The 15,483-nt window shown below is 44.3% G+C and overlaps 2 protein-coding genes across 3 annotated transcripts in view; both read right to left on the bottom strand.

Moving 5' to 3' along the window:
* The window catches only part of AXL (AXL receptor tyrosine kinase), a 315,211-nt gene that overhangs the window by 148,940 nt on the left and 150,788 nt on the right, over window positions 1-15,483 (bottom strand). The gene's annotated exons all lie outside the window — the stretch shown is intronic.
* On the bottom strand, window positions 1,299-12,945 carry LOC137094935 (coiled-coil domain-containing protein 97-like). The gene is made up of 5 exons (XM_067460936.1): window positions 12,827-12,945; window positions 7,437-8,354; window positions 5,299-5,559; window positions 3,724-3,853; window positions 1,299-1,937 (listed from the first exon to the last, which is right to left on the bottom strand). The coding sequence occupies exons 1-5, from the start codon at window positions 12,867-12,869 to the stop codon at window positions 1,823-1,825; spliced, it is 1,467 nt and encodes a 488-aa protein (XP_067317037.1). The 5' UTR covers window positions 12,870-12,945; the 3' UTR covers window positions 1,299-1,822.

Genomic DNA, 15,483 nt, shown 5'->3' with positions numbered 1-15,483 from the left:
TTCCAGCGAGTGTCTCTGTAGATCTTAGAAAACTATTTCTTGATTTAAGTCACTGATGTGCTGGCTGATACCCAAACAGGGGATGAGCTGGAGATGTCTCTGCCTTGGTCCTTTCACTATTGGCTGCTACTTCCCGGTGGATGTCAGGTGGTGCAATACCGGCTAAGCAGTGCAATTTCTCCAGTGGTGTAGGGCGCAGACACCCCATGATAATGCGGCATGTCTCATTAAGAGCCACATCCACTGTTTTAGTGTGGTGAGATGTGTTCCACACTGGGCATGCATACTCAGCAGCAGAGTAGCATAGCGCAAGGGCAGATGTTTTTGCTGTGTCTTGTTGTGATCCCCAGGTTGTGCCAGTCAGCTTTCATATGATATTTTTTCTAGCACCCACTTTTTGCTTGATGTTCAGGCAGTGCTTCTTGTAGGTCGGAGCACGGTCCAGAGTGACTCCCAGATATTTGGGTGCGCTGCAATGCTCCAGTGGGATTCCTTCCCAGGTGATCCTCAGAGCTCGGGATGCTTGTCTGTTCTTGAGATGAAAAGCATATGTCTGTGTTTTAGATGGGTTAGGGGTCAGCTGGTTTTCCCTGTAATAGGTAGTAAGAGCACCTAGAGCTTCAGAGAGCTTCTGTTCTACCATCTCAAAGCTCTCTGCTTGAGCAATAATGGCACGATCATCAGCATAGATGAAGCTCTCTGTCCCTTCTGGCAGTGGCTGGTCATTTGTGTAGATGTTGAACATGGATGGAGCAAGCACGCTCCCCTGAGGCAGGCCATTCTTCTGTTTCCGCCATCTGCTTCTCTGGCCCTGAAACTCAACAGAAAAGCTCCTGTTTTGTAGCAGGCATAATAAATTGTGGCAAGTTCTTGGTGGTATGGGGATACCAAGCCGCCTTGTCTGTCTCCTGAGGAATCTGTATAACGACCAAGTAGCAACAGTAAGAACAGAGTGGTTGAAGATTGGGAAAGGACTGCAGCAGGACTGTATACTCTCACCCAACCTATTCAACTTTTATGCAGAACACATCATGCAACATGCGGGGTTTGAGGAATCCAAGGCTGGAGTTAAAATTGCTGGACAAAATGTTTAACAACCTTAGATATGCAGATGATAGCACTTTGATTGCTGAAAGTGAGGAGGAGCTGAGGAGCCTTCTAACCAAGGTGAAAGAAGAAAGGGCAAAAACTGGGTTGCAATTAAACATCAAAACAACCAGGATTCTGGCAACCACTCTGATTGATAACTGGCAGAGTTCCTTCTAGATTTAAACAAGACCTCTTAATGATGCCAAAAATTACTCAAAAGATAAAATTTCATTTATTTTACTGCCTCCAACTGCTTAAATCCCAACATCATGGCAAAAACAACTCAGAAACATTTTTTTGTTTAAGAGAAACATTCTGCTCGTAGGTAATTCACACTAGAGAGAGCCAAATAAGACAATTCAGGAGGAACTGCAGGCGTGAAGACAAAACCAAACCCTAGGATTGGAAGGATTCAAAGGTTCAGCCATTATAGAAGAAACTGTGCTTCAATCCACAGTGCAATTGTCCAATCCTGAGGATATATGCTCCCTTTCTCAGCCATCTTCTTCTATTAGCGATTAGGGAGGAGCTGGGAAGGGCCATATGGATAACTTCGAGTGTGGACACTCAATCTCAGAGCTCAACAGCATTCCAGCTCAAAGCTGCTCTGTCAATTCACCCAATTTAGCATGGGAAATCTTTCACATAGAAGGATGAATATCAAACACATGTCCTCTTATCTCCACCTTCAGGGGACCTCACCTATTTCTTGGGCTCAAGTTCTCAGACTCATCTACTCTGCTTCCATAGCATCAGCCTCTTCCGGGTCTTCTCTATCAAAGTACCGCTCTTCCTCATCCCGCGATACGATGTCCAGGTTGTCAAAATCTGGGTTCTCATCTACCTCACTGTGGGGAAAATGGGGAAGAGAGGAAGGGACGATACGTAAGAATTACATCCAGGGACACCTTCGAATTACAAATTATAGAAATAGCTTCACACCTGAGGATTCAACTGTTTCATGCCTGGGAGGGGAGGGGGTGAAAAAAGGGGCAGAGGGTGCATAATCATACCCCCAAGGCCTCCCCCAGGCACCACAGACACAAAGCGCCCATCAGGTAGCTTTTTACCTCACGACAGGGACACTTTGGAAAGAAAGTGGTAGTCAACATGCCGTAACCATGAAAATTAAAGGTAATAACAATAATAAAAATAAAATAAAATAAAAATAATAAAAAAATGAAGTAAAGAAATTAATGCAGTCCAGAAACACTAATCAAAAATGAGAGAAAGATTCCTTAACTGCTGCAATGGCGGCGGATGAAAGGAACTGAGGCAGTAGCCCCTCCCACTGGCTACCTGCGTGGCCGCATTTCTGTATATGACCCCACACAATCTCTTCGATCATCTGGAGAGGCCCTACTCACGCTCCCACCTGCATCGCAAGCATGATTGGTGGGGATGAGAGAGAGGGCCTTCTCGGTGGTGGCCCCTCAAGTCTGGAACTCACTCCCTAAGGACATCAGGCATGCCCCATTTCTGGCAGTCTTCAAGAGGAGCTTGAAAACGTGGTTGTTCCAGTGTGCCTTCCCAGAATAACAAACCCTTAGCATTATGTCCCCCAAAAAAGCACTTTATATCGATTTAGGACTGCTTGTATGTCTCTATCAACGCCCCACCTCCTGTATCTTATTCATGCCTAGCATTATTTTTTAAACTTTAATTACATTTGGCCCAGACATAGATTTTAAATGTGCACTGTATTCTGTTTAATGTTTATGCTTTTTGTGTATGAGATTTATTTTAATTGCTTTGTATTGTATCTGTTATTGCTTATATTGTTTGTATTGTTGTATTGTGGGCTCGGCCTCATGTAAGCCGCACCGAGTCCCATGAGGAGATGGTAAGGTAAAAGGTAAAGGTAGTCCCCTGACATTAAGTCCAGTCATGTCTGACTCTGGGGTGTGGTGCTCATCTCCATTTCTAAGCCGAAGAGCCAGCGTTGTCCATAGACACCTCCAAGGTCATGTGGCCGGCATGACTGCATGGAGCGCCGTTACCTTCCCGCCGGAGCGGTACCTATTGATCTACTCACATTTGCATGTTTTCGAACTGCTAGGTTGGCAGAAGCTAGGACTGACAGCGGAAGCTCACGCCGCTCCCCGGAATCGAACCTGCGACCTTTCGATCAACAAGCTCATCAGCTCGGTGCTTTAACCCACTGCGCCACCGGGGGCCCCCTGAGGAGATGGTAGTGGGATATAAATAAAGTATTATTATTATTATTATTATTATTATTATTATATACCCTATGGGGTATATAATATTATATACCCTATGGGGAGAGTGGGCATGGCTACCACCTAAAAGTGTCTAATAAGTTTTCTAGAAGATTCCATACTGTCTGCGCAGGAAATACCATATGTGCGATTCACAGTTGACCACGATGGGAAATTATAGAAGTAGCTTCACACCTGAGGATTCAACTGTGTTCCTGCAAATAGGGAAAGGTCTAGAAATGTCACGAGGAAAAAAGGCAAGACTTGAAACCAAAAACTTGAAACCAAAGTAATATTTCTCACTGCTGAAAAAGGAGATGATGTTGTTGTTGCTTGGATTTGGGGAGGCTTGGGGCAATATGTGCAGGAAGGCAACCAAAATCTCACTTAATTTTCTCCCAAGCCTCCACCTCACCTGTAGTCAAAGTCCCGATCCTTCCCATCAAGGAAACGCTGGTACATACGGCTGGTAAACTCTTCTCGCAGTAATATTTTCTCATCTTGGTCAGGGACCCACTCATCCTTGTCTGGGTCAGAGGCCTCATCTACAGAGGGAAGCACAGCACAGAAGTCAGTGATGCTCTACCTACTTAAAATCCACAATTTTGTTGCATATCATCAGTGAAATTTAACTTGTATTTTAACTCTGTGTATCTTGTATGTATTTTAATACTATTTATCTCCTGTTGTAATGATGTTGTACCCTGCCTCAAGCTACAGGGAGAGGCAGGTAGTAAAATAGCAATAATAATAATAATAACAATAATAATAGTAATGAATACTGCGACAAAGAACTGGTGGGATCACAAGCCGGAAAAAGTTACAGAGAATGAACACGCCAAACTCCTCTGGGACTTTCGTATTCAGATAGACAGAGTTTTGGAGCATAATACTCCTGACCTCACAATCGTGTTAAAAAACAAAGTATGGATTGTCGATGTCGCAATCCCAGGGACAGCAGGATTGAAGAGAAACAACTGGAAAAGCTGACATGATATGAGGATTTAAAGATTGAACTGCAAAGACTCTGGCACAAGCCCGTCAAGGTGGTCCCAGTGGTGATAGGCACACTGGGTGCAGTGCCTAAAGAGCTTGGCCTGCACTTAAACACAATCGGCGCTGACAAAATTACCATCTGTCAGCTGTAGAAGGCCACCTTACTGGGATCTGCACACATTATTCGCCGATACATCACACAGTCCTAGACACTTGGGAAGTGTCCGGCGTGTGATTCAATACAACAGCCAGCAGAGTTGTTTGCTGTGTACTAATTTTTTTTAAAGTTTCAAATAATAATAATATAGGAAAGATTATTATTAAGAAAGTTATTATTATGTAAGATTATATTCTTATTATTTACTTATTTTCTTATATAGATAAGAAGGTCAAATTACATTGTTATGTTTATCTTTTGTCTTCATTTGCTTTTAATTACTCTCTTTCAATATTAATAAGTCAATACAGAGTTTATGGTATGGTAGTATATTATTATAATTATTATAATTATTATAATTATTATTATTATTATTTGATATACAACAAGATTTGCACACAGCAAACAAGATCACTATGCTGGCTTTGTATTCCATCACACACCGGACACTTCTCAAGTGTTTAGGACTGTGTGATGTATCAGCAAATAATGCGTGCAGATCTGAGAAGGGTGGCCTTTTGCAGCTGTCAGATGGTAATTTTGTCAGCGCTGATTGGCCAAGGTACTGCACCCAGTGTACAATCACCACTGGAACTACCTTTAACTGGCTTGTGACAGATGCTGCTGCTGCTGCTGCTAATAATAATAATAATAATAATAATAATAATAATATACTATTGCTAGGCTTGGGCCCGAATCGGTTTGACTGAAAGTGATTTGTAATATTTGGTGGTCTGTTTCGTGTAATCCCCTGAAAACAGAATAGGGAGGGGATAACCGAAAAGCCTTCTTCAGCATCCCTCCAACCCTTCGGTGTGACTTTCTCTCTTAACTAACCTTCCTTGTCCTCATCATCAGTGTCATCTTCCTCTTCCTCCTCCTCACATGCCTCTTCCTGTTCCTGCTGAACCAGCAGCCGCTGTTGGATGACCTGCTCCTGATAGGAGTCCATGAGGACACCTGAGAGGGAGCAGGCCGCCTCCAGTTTGCAGCTGCCCAACGCTTGCAACTCTTCATCACTCAGGTACTGTCCGATGTACTGTTCGTAAAGGAGCGGATCCCGGCTGCGCATCTGCTCATCGCTAAAGTATTCCCCACCTAGAAAGCGCAAAGAGAGATGACCATGAAGTCAGTGACTGAAAACTCAGGAAAACAGGGTTAAAGAATATCAAAATTTCAGATGTGTTTGCTGGAGGAACTGAGAATGGTTGTGACACAGACAACAATAGCAGGCAAATGTTAACACATATACCAGTCGTATTTGGTCAAGGACAAAAAATATTTGCTCAACAAATTTGTTTGTTTGAATGTCACCTTTCTTCCCAACAATGTGATTCGGCAGCAAAAAAAGCCAATGGGTTTTTGGCCTGCATCAATAGGAGTCTAGTGTCTAGATCCAGGGAAGTCATGCTATCCTTCTATTCTGCTCTGGTCAAACCACATCTGGAATACTGTGTCCAATTCTGGGCACCACAATTGAAGGGAGATGTTGACAAGCTGGAATATATCCAGAGGAGGGCGACTAAAATGATCAAGAGTCTGGAAAACAAGCCCTATGAGGAGTGGATTAAAGAGCTGGGCATGTTTAGCCTGAAGAAGAGAAGGCTGAGAGGAGACATGATAGCCATGTATAAATATGTGAGGGGAAGTCATAGGGAGGAGGGAGCAAGCTTGTTTTCTGCTGCCCTGAAGACTAGGAAGTGGAACAATGGCTTCAAAGTACAAGAAAGGAGATTCCATCTGAACATTAGGAAGAACTTCCTGACTGTGAGAGCCATTCAGCAGTGGAACTCTCTGCCCCAGAGTGTGGTGGAGGCTCTTTCTTCGAAGGCTTTTAAACAGAGGCTGGATGACCATCTGTTGGGGGTGCTTTGAATGTGATTTTCCTGCTTCTTGGCAAGGGGTTGGACTGGATGGCCCATGAGATCTCTTCCAACTCTATAGTTCTAGGAGCATCACAACATCCATCATCCACTATTTAGCACATCGCTGAGGTTAACTCTGTAACTTCTTAAAATAGCCTTCCTCAGCACAACTGGAGCCCCCGGTGGCACAGTGGGTTAAACCCCTGTGCCAGCAGGACTGAAGACTGACAGGTCACAGGTTCGAATCCAGGGAGAGGCGGATGAGCTCCCTCTATCAGCTCCAGGCCCTCATGTGGGGACATGAGAGAAACCTCCCACAAGGATGATAAAAACATCAAATCATCCGGGCATCCCCTGGGCAACGTCCTTGCAGACAGCCAATTCTCTCACACCAGAAGCGACTTGCAGTTTCTCAGGTTGCTCCTGACACGACAAAAAAAAAAAAAAAAAAAAGCACAACTTGGTGCTTTCCAGGTGTGCTGGGAACTCCAACTCCATTCCTCCCCACTGAGCATGGTTCCCACACTTTGGTCATCCAGTTATTTTGGACTTCAACTCCCAGAATTCCTGATTGCTGGCCAATCTGGTGAGAGCTTCTGAGAGTTGAGGTCTAAAACCCTTGGAGGACCAAAGTTTGGGAAGCCCTGTGAGAAAGGGTGACTTACTTATGGGCATCTAATCAGGTCTATGAGAAAGAGAAAATAGCAACCCCCAACTTTTCCCTTTTTAGTCTTTTTCAGCTGCACCTTCAAGCTCACTGATTAGGGAGTCAGCTCTATGGAACACAGTGGGACATACTAGGTATAAAAATATGAAGTGATGTATTGTTTAATTGTTATACTGCCCCTTATTTGAATAGAATGAAGTTCATCCTTGATTGATTGTACAATTCAAGCTGCTGTTACCAGCTCTAGAGTTGGCCACCTAGTCATGGGCAAAGCAAATAAACAGATATCGAAGAGGGCAGCAAATGGTAAAAAACTGGGACAACTGTGAAGGCATCTTGATTCCATTACTTTCCAATATTACCACAATTGTCTCACTTGCCAACAGCCTTTCAATACCTCTCGTGGGACTCAGAATACAGCCCAAGAGTTTGGGTGTCCATACCTTTAATGAGCTGCTGCAGAGCTGCGTAGCGCTTGTTCCGCACTCGGGTGCGCCGTGTTTTGCCCAGGCCAGCCCTGCGCACTTCAGCACAGTAGAAATCTGCCTCATAGCTGCCAGAGAGATGGAGGAAGCAAGGTAAGTGTTCTTCGCGCAGGGCAGTTCGGAAGCGCTCCAGGAAGACCAGGGGCTTGGCGTGGTACAGTTCCTGCAATATGGCCAGCTTCTGCGATGGAGTGAAATCCGGCTCATCTTTTTGTTGGCTCCGGACAGCCAGACGGCTGTTGGCCACAGTACGGAACATGGCTAGGAGAGCAGGGTCCTCGTCTTCCACTGATTTTCTGTCCAGGGACTCTGGTTTTCCATTATTGCAGTGGGAATGTTTGGCACTGGAAGCCTCCATCCCAATGGGAATGCCATCTTGGGCAGATACGAGATGTGGCTTCCCATTGCACACCTCAGATGGTTCATTGTTCCCACTCATGTTGCTCCCAGTCCTTAACACAAGTGATCCATTGGTGGGAATGCACTGGCCAGAGGGAAGTTTTGAACCTGGATTATCAAAATATTCTCCCCAGAAATGTGGTGTTTGAGATGCTCCATTCTTGCTCAAGTGACAATTATGTGGATCAGAGCCTTCCAACATTTCTTCGCCCCAGTGATAAACTGGAGGGATGATAGTTGTCCCAAAGCCTGGCATAACTGATATATATTTATTCCCATGGGACACTGGAAGAGACCCATCCAGATCCTCATTGTTCTTTGCACAGCAGTCTGTGGAACCTGGGATTTCCATTGTTTCTTCTGCAGAGCAGGGCAGCTTTTCCGTCTCAGTTTTGTCCAGAAGACAACTTGCCAATCTCTCTGTTGTTGGAGGTTTATCTGATTCCTCTTGTTCTACATTGTTCGTGGTGTCAACACCTAGAAAAATAAAGAAATTCCAAATATTCCAGTTCCAAAAAGACTGAATAATATAGCACAATAGAACAAAAGAAAGGGGTAAGTCTTAACTCAGAATCAATTTTAAACAAACCAACAGTTTTGGGATATTAACACTGTTGTCATTAACTACTATAAAGTTTGTTCCAACTTCCAGCGACCCTATGAATGAAATATAAACATACACACTCACGCACATCTATTACAAAATATAATAAATCTCTAATCAATTATTCAAAGGAGGAGGAGGAGAAGGGATAAGGCCTAACTCACTAAAACAAGGTATAGGATATAAATATTGTTGTTGTTAACTGCTCTCAAGTTGGCTTCAAGGGTTAAATTAAAACTGTATACTCTAAAACAAATTACAAAAGTTCTCTAGAAGAGAGGGATCTGATAGTCAAATTGTGGTAGTTTTTGAAACAAAGGTAATGTCACTCTATTCTAGTACAGAAAAATAATAAGAAAAAGAGAGAAAAGCAGGGAGGAATCTAGCAGTAATTTGCTAGATTCCTCCCTTTACGTTTTGTGGATTTCAATCCACTTTCTTAGACAGTTTTGAATAACAATATAAAGCCACAGCTATGTGCAATCAAGCTGACTTCAGCTTATGATGACTCTGGCTACAACTACACTGTAGATCAGTGTAGATTGGCTTAGCTTCCAAATTCAGTTGGGATCTGGTGCCTTTAGGGCACTTAGACCAGGGTAAACTTCGGACCTCCAGGTGTTTTGGACTTCAACTCCCACAATCCCTAACAGCCTCAGGGCCTTTCCTTTCCCCTCTCAGCCGCTTAGGGAAAGGGCCTCAGGCTGTTGGGAATTGTGGGAGCTGAAGTCCAAAACACTCAGAGGCCCAAAGTTTTCCCTGGTCTAAGTGCCCTAAAGGCACCTGACCACAACTGAATTTGGAAGCTAAGCTCAGTGAGCCCTAGTTAGTACTTAGATGGGAGACTACTCATAAATACCAAGGTAATATTGCAGAGGAAGAAAGTGGCAAAACCATTCCTTGTCTAAGAAAACTCTATGAAATTAATGGGGTCATCATCTGTTAACTAATTATTTGAAGGTACATAAATACATCGGATCTGGCCTCAGCCCCTTTTGTCCAAAAAGCTGCTGTCTAGAATTTTCAGAGGATGTGTTTTTATGATATCTTGGAAGTTTTCAATTGTTTTAGAGCTATGAGCCAACATGAGTCTCCTTTAGGAGAGGAAAGTGGGATACAAATATATCTGTATATTTAAAGTTGTATTGCAATGCTTTTAGCTGTGAGCCATTCTGAGTCTCCATATGGAACGAAAAAGCAGGATATACCGTAAATAAACATAAACATAAACACAATAATAATAATAATAATAATAATACACCAAACTATTCTGAGACTTCTCAATTCAGACTGACAGAGTTTTGAAGCACAATATTCCTGAACTCATGGATCATTGATGTTGCAATCCCAGGTGGCAGCAGGATTGAAGAGAAGCAACTGGAAAGGCTGACACGATATGAAGATTTAAAGATCGGACTGCAAAGACTCTGCCACAAGCCTGTAAAGGTGGTCCCAGTGGTGATCAGCACACTGGGTGAAGTGCCTAAAGACCATGGCCTGCACTTAAACACAATTGGTGCTGACAAAATTACAATCTGTCAGCTGCAAAAGGACACTCTACTTGGATCTGCACACATTATTCGCTGATACATCACACAGTCTTAGACACTGGGGAAGTGTTCGACGTGTGATCCAATGCAACAGCCAGCATAGTGAACTTGTTTGCTGTGCACTAATCTAGCTGTGTTTCTAGCTGGCTGGGTGGCCATCTGTCAGGGGTGATTTGAATGCAATATTCCTGCTTCTTGGCAGGGGGTTGGCCTGGATGGCCCATGAGGTCTCTTCCAACTCTTTGATTCTAATAATAATAATAATAATAATAATAATAATAATGCGCACATCATTCAAAAATACATCACACAGTCCTAGACGCTTGGGAAGTATAATAATAATAATAATAATAATAATAATAATAATAATAATAGTGTCTGACGTGTGATCCAATACAACAGCCAGCAGAGTACCTACGGATGTGAGAGCTGGACCATAGGGAAGGCTGAGCGAAGGAAGATAGATGCTTTTGAACTGTAGTGTTGGAGGAAAGTTCTGAGAGTGCATTGGACAGCGAAAAGATCCAACCAATCCATCCTCCAGGAAATAAAGCCCAACTGCTCATTGGAGGGAAGGGTATGAGAGACAAAGTTGAAGTACTTTGGCCACATCAGGAGGAGACAAGGAAGCTTAGAGAAGACATGCTGGGGAAAATGGAAGGAAAAAGGAAGAGGGGCTTTTTTTTATTGTTGTTGTTGTTGTGTCAGGAGCAACCGCTCCTGTTGTGAGAGAATTGGCCGTCTGCAAGGACGTTGCCCAGGGGATGCCTGGATGATTTTTGATGTTTTATCATCCTTGTGGGAGGCTTCTCTCATGTCCCCGCACGAGAAACTGGAGCAAATAGAGGGAGCTCATCTGCCTCTCCCCGGATTCGAACCTGCGACCTGTCTGTCTTCAGTCCTGCCGGCACAGTGCTTTAACCCACTGCGCCACCGGGGGCTCCAGGAAGAGGGGCTGACCAAGGGCAAGATGGATGGATGGCATCCTTGAAGTGACTGGCTTGACTCTGAAGGAGCTGGGGGTGGTGACAGCCGACAGGGAGTTCTGGCGTGGGCTGGTCCATGAGGTCACGAAGAGCCGGAAACGACTGAACGAATGAACAACAACATTCCACAGATATATGAACTCTAGTTTCCTAGTTTCCAACAGACAATCTCTGAGGATGCCTCCCATAGGTGCAGGCGAAACGTCAGGAGATAACGCTTCTGGAACATGGCCAAGCAGCCTGGAAAACTCACAGCAATCCAAATTTTGTCGTTGTTGTTTTGGCCTAATTATAATAATAATAAATAATAAAGGGATGGAATCATAGAATCAAAGAGTTGGAAGAGACCTCATGGGCCATCCAGTCCAACCCCCTGCCAAGAAGCAGGAATATTGCATTCAAATCACCCCTGACAGATAGCCATCCAGCCTCTGTTTAAAAGCTTCTAAAGAAGGAGCCTCCACCACACTCCGGGGCAGAGAGTTCTACTGCTGAACGGCTCTCACAGTCAGGAAGTTCTTCCTCGTGTTCAGAAGGAATCTCCTCTCCTGTAGTTTGAAGCCATTGTTCCGCGTCTTATTTATTTATTTATTTATTTATTTACTTTGCTTGTATACCGCAGTTTCTCAGCCCGCAAGCGACTCAACGCGGTTCACAAGAAGAGCAAAAGTCAATGAAACAACATACAATATTTAAAACCATTAACAGCACAATATACAAAATAATGACACATCAATATAACACATTAGCATCTCATAACTAAAATCGTGATCCAATTCGTCATCCATAAATTCTGTTTCCTATATTCATCGTTCATTGCACTATTTATCCGAACGCCTGTTCAAACAGCCAGGTTTTTAGTTTTCTTCGAAACACCATTAACGAAGGTGCTGATCTAATGTCCATGGGAAGGGGGGTTCCATAGCCGAGGGGCCACCACAGAGAAGGCCCTGTCCCTCGTCCCCGCCAGCCGTGCTTGTGATGCAGGCGGGATCGAGAGCAGGGCCTCCCCAGAAGATCTTAGAGTCCTGGTGGGTTCGTAGGCAGAGATACGTTAGGATAGGTAGCTTGGGCCAGAACCGTTTAGGGCTTTATAGGCCAACGCCAGTACTTTGAATTGAGCCCGGTAGCAGATCGGCAGCCAGTGGAGCTGGTGCAGCAGAGGAGTTGTATGCTCCCTGCGCTCCGCTCCTGTTAGTATCATGGCTGCCGAGCGTTGGACTAGTTGAAGCTTCCGAGCCGTCTTCAAAGGCAACCCCACGTAGAGAGTGTTGCAGTAGTCTAAACGGGATGTAACCAGAGTGTGGACTACCGTGGCCAAGTCAGACTTCCTAGTCTCCAAGGAAGCAGAAAACAAGCTTGCTCCCTCCTCCCTATGAACTTCCTCTCACATATTTATACACGGCTATCATATCTCCTCTCATCCTTCTCTTCTTCAGGCTAAACATGCCCAGCTCCTTAAGCCGCTCCTCATAGGGCTTGTTCTCCAGACCTTTGATCATTTTAGTCGCCCTCCTCTGGACACATTCCAGCTTGTCAATATCTCTCTTGAATTGTGGTGCCCAGAATTGGACACAATATTCCAGGAGAAATGTTTATATTTCAGAAGATCTGGCCCAACCACCTCTGAGAAAACCCTCTGAAATGCACAGGGTTCCCTCAAGTCGACTGGAAGGCTCAGCCACACAAACACAAGAGACAGCCAGTTCAGGGTGTTTTCTTTGGAAAGGATAGGTCCCTTTTAAGTGGAACACTCATTCCCTCCCTCCCTCCAATATCCACGAAGCAATGCTACACGGAGACACTCACCATGGCGAAACGGCTTCAGGGGTTCTTCCTCTCCGGCTTCCATCCCGCTTCTTTCTCGTCAGGGACGCTGTCTAAGCACAGACCCAGTCTGGGAGGGACTTCCGTTTCTGGCGGTGCGGGGGCAAAAAAGGTCCCTCCGTTCGGAAAGCCAAGCGATATTAGTTCCGGAAAGATTCCAACCCCGAGTTTGAAAGGAGAAAAGTTGTACTCGGATCATTGATTGGCATGAATCGAGCCCCCCCCCCCTTTTTTTTTCTTAATTTTAATTTTAACTCTGATTTTTTAAAATATTGTTTCTATTTAATTTTGTTTTGATTTGGAATATGTATTTTGAATTTTGTGGAATATGTTTGTATATTTTAAATTGTATACTAATGCTTTTATAGTGCAGCCAATAGTGAAAGGACCAAGGCAGTGACATCTCCAGCTCATCCCTTGTTTGGGTATCAGCCAGCACCTCAACGACTTAAATCAAGAAATAGTTTTCTTAGATCTACAGAGACACTCGCTGGAACACCTCAGCAAGCGAGAGTCCAAAAGTGGCAGGCTCAAACCCAGCACCTCAACCAATGGCTGATACCAAGTGAGAGACTCCCCCCTGGGCACACAGAAGACTGGGCGACTTGGAAGGCGCTGAACAGACTGCACTCTGGCACCACGAGATGCAGAGCCAATCTTAAGAAATGGGGCCACAAAGTGGAATCCACGACATGCGAGTGTGGAGAAGAGCAAACCACTGACCACCTGCTGCAATGCAACCTGAGCCCTGCCACATGCACGATGGAGGACCTTCTTGCGGCAACACCAGAGGCACTCCAAGTGGCCAGATACTGGTCAAAGGACATTTAATCAGCTACCAAGTTTGCAAAATTTTGTGTTTTTTTTTATCTGTTTGTTTGTTTTGTTCTGTTAGAAATGTAATACAATTTTCTGGTTGCAGATGACACGATAAATAAATAAATAAATAAATAAATAAATAAAATACCATCCTGTGGGAGGTTTCTCTCATTTCCATGTATGAGAAGCAGGGGCTTACAGATGGGAGCTCACCCTGCTCCCTGGATTCGAACTGCCGACCTTTCGGTTAGCAGTCCTGCCGCCACAAGGGTTTAACCCATTGCGCTACCGGGGGCTCCTTTAAAGAATATTAATAGAAAGTCTATCACTAAATCTACATTGCAGTATTAATGCAGTTTGACAGCACTTTAACTGCCATGGCTCAATGCTATAGGGAATCTTGGGAGTTGTGTTTTGGCGAGGCACCAGCATCCTTTGGGAGAGAATCCTCAAGCCTTTGTAGAACCACAACCAATAATTCCATGGCATTGAGTCATGGCAGTTGAAGTGGTTTCAAATTGTATTCATTCTAGTGTAGAGATGCACCCATATTGTTTGGCTTCCATTTATTATCTTGCTTTCTCCCCACATTTCCTAAAGGCAGGCTTTAGGAAAGACATGAGGACTGCAGAAAAGGCACTGGGTTACACATTAATCTGCACTTGTAGACAGAGCAATGTCCTGTGTGGGAGGCCTCTCAAAACAGAATCAGTGTTGGGCTGTATTACCTGTAAACCTCAATATCTCTAGTTGCTTCTATTCTCATTAACAGAATTGTTGAATTGTTGGGGGGGGGGGGAACCTTTCAAAGTAAGCAGTCCTTTTTTATACATGTCATGTTGTAACTTCAGGTTGTATTTTATAAAGGAAAAGGGGACTAGATGATACCCATTGATACAGTTGTAACTTTTAGCTGTTTCTACAGGAGAGGCCCAAAAGAAGAATAAAAGGGCTTTCCCACACATTGCTGAAAAGAGCTGTGAAATCAAAAAGGAGGGTCTGTTAACACATACCATATTTTCTGGCATATAAGACTAGGCGTATAAGACAACCCCCAACTTTTCCTGTTAATATATAGAGTTTGGGATATACTTGCTGTATAAGATTACCCCTCCTCCAAAGCACACTAAATAAAAATTTTAAAAAACATCAGATTTGATTTCAATATGGTAATTTTCCTATTACCACACTTTCTTCTCTGCCTCTCAGATCTCGCACATGCGTGCCTGCGCCGCTTCACCGCAGTCCTCAGGAGCAAGATCTGAGAGGCAGAGAAGGAGGTACTGTAATAGGATACAAGGGCGGGCCAGATGGGTGAAAGAGGCGTGTTTTTCTGGGCACAGCACCACTCTATCTCTATGAGAGAAGCCTCCCACAGGATGGTAGAACATCCGGGCATCCCCTGGGCAACGTCCTTGCAGATGGCCAATTTCCTCACAGCCTGCAGCTTGCTTCTTCCCTTCACTTACACCTTCCCAGTGAGGCGTCCTCTCACTTCATCATCCAGACCGCGTTAAGTCACTTCTTTTCACGAATCCTGGTGAGTGGATTTTCTTCTACCGTACTTGTACAGTGCCGCCCTTTGTTACTTTCATACAGTCACTGCATGTAGCGGGGATGCGGTGGTGGCCATTTTTGAGCTCCCCTTACCATATGCGGCGACCGGAAATTCTCCAGTCTGGTTCGGAAGTTTCAGCGCCCGGCCTATAAGATGATACCCGGCATATAAAACAACCCTGCCTTTGAGATTTTCCTGGGTTAAAAAGTAGTCCTATATGCCAGAAACTCTTGATGCAGCAGCGACTTCTGTATTAACTTGA

This window comes from Anolis sagrei, chromosome X (assembly GCF_037176765.1).
Source record: "Anolis sagrei isolate rAnoSag1 chromosome X, rAnoSag1.mat, whole genome shotgun sequence".
NCBI lineage: Eukaryota > Metazoa > Chordata > Lepidosauria > Squamata > Dactyloidae > Anolis > Anolis sagrei.
This window is presented reverse-complemented; position numbering and strand designations above follow the sequence as displayed.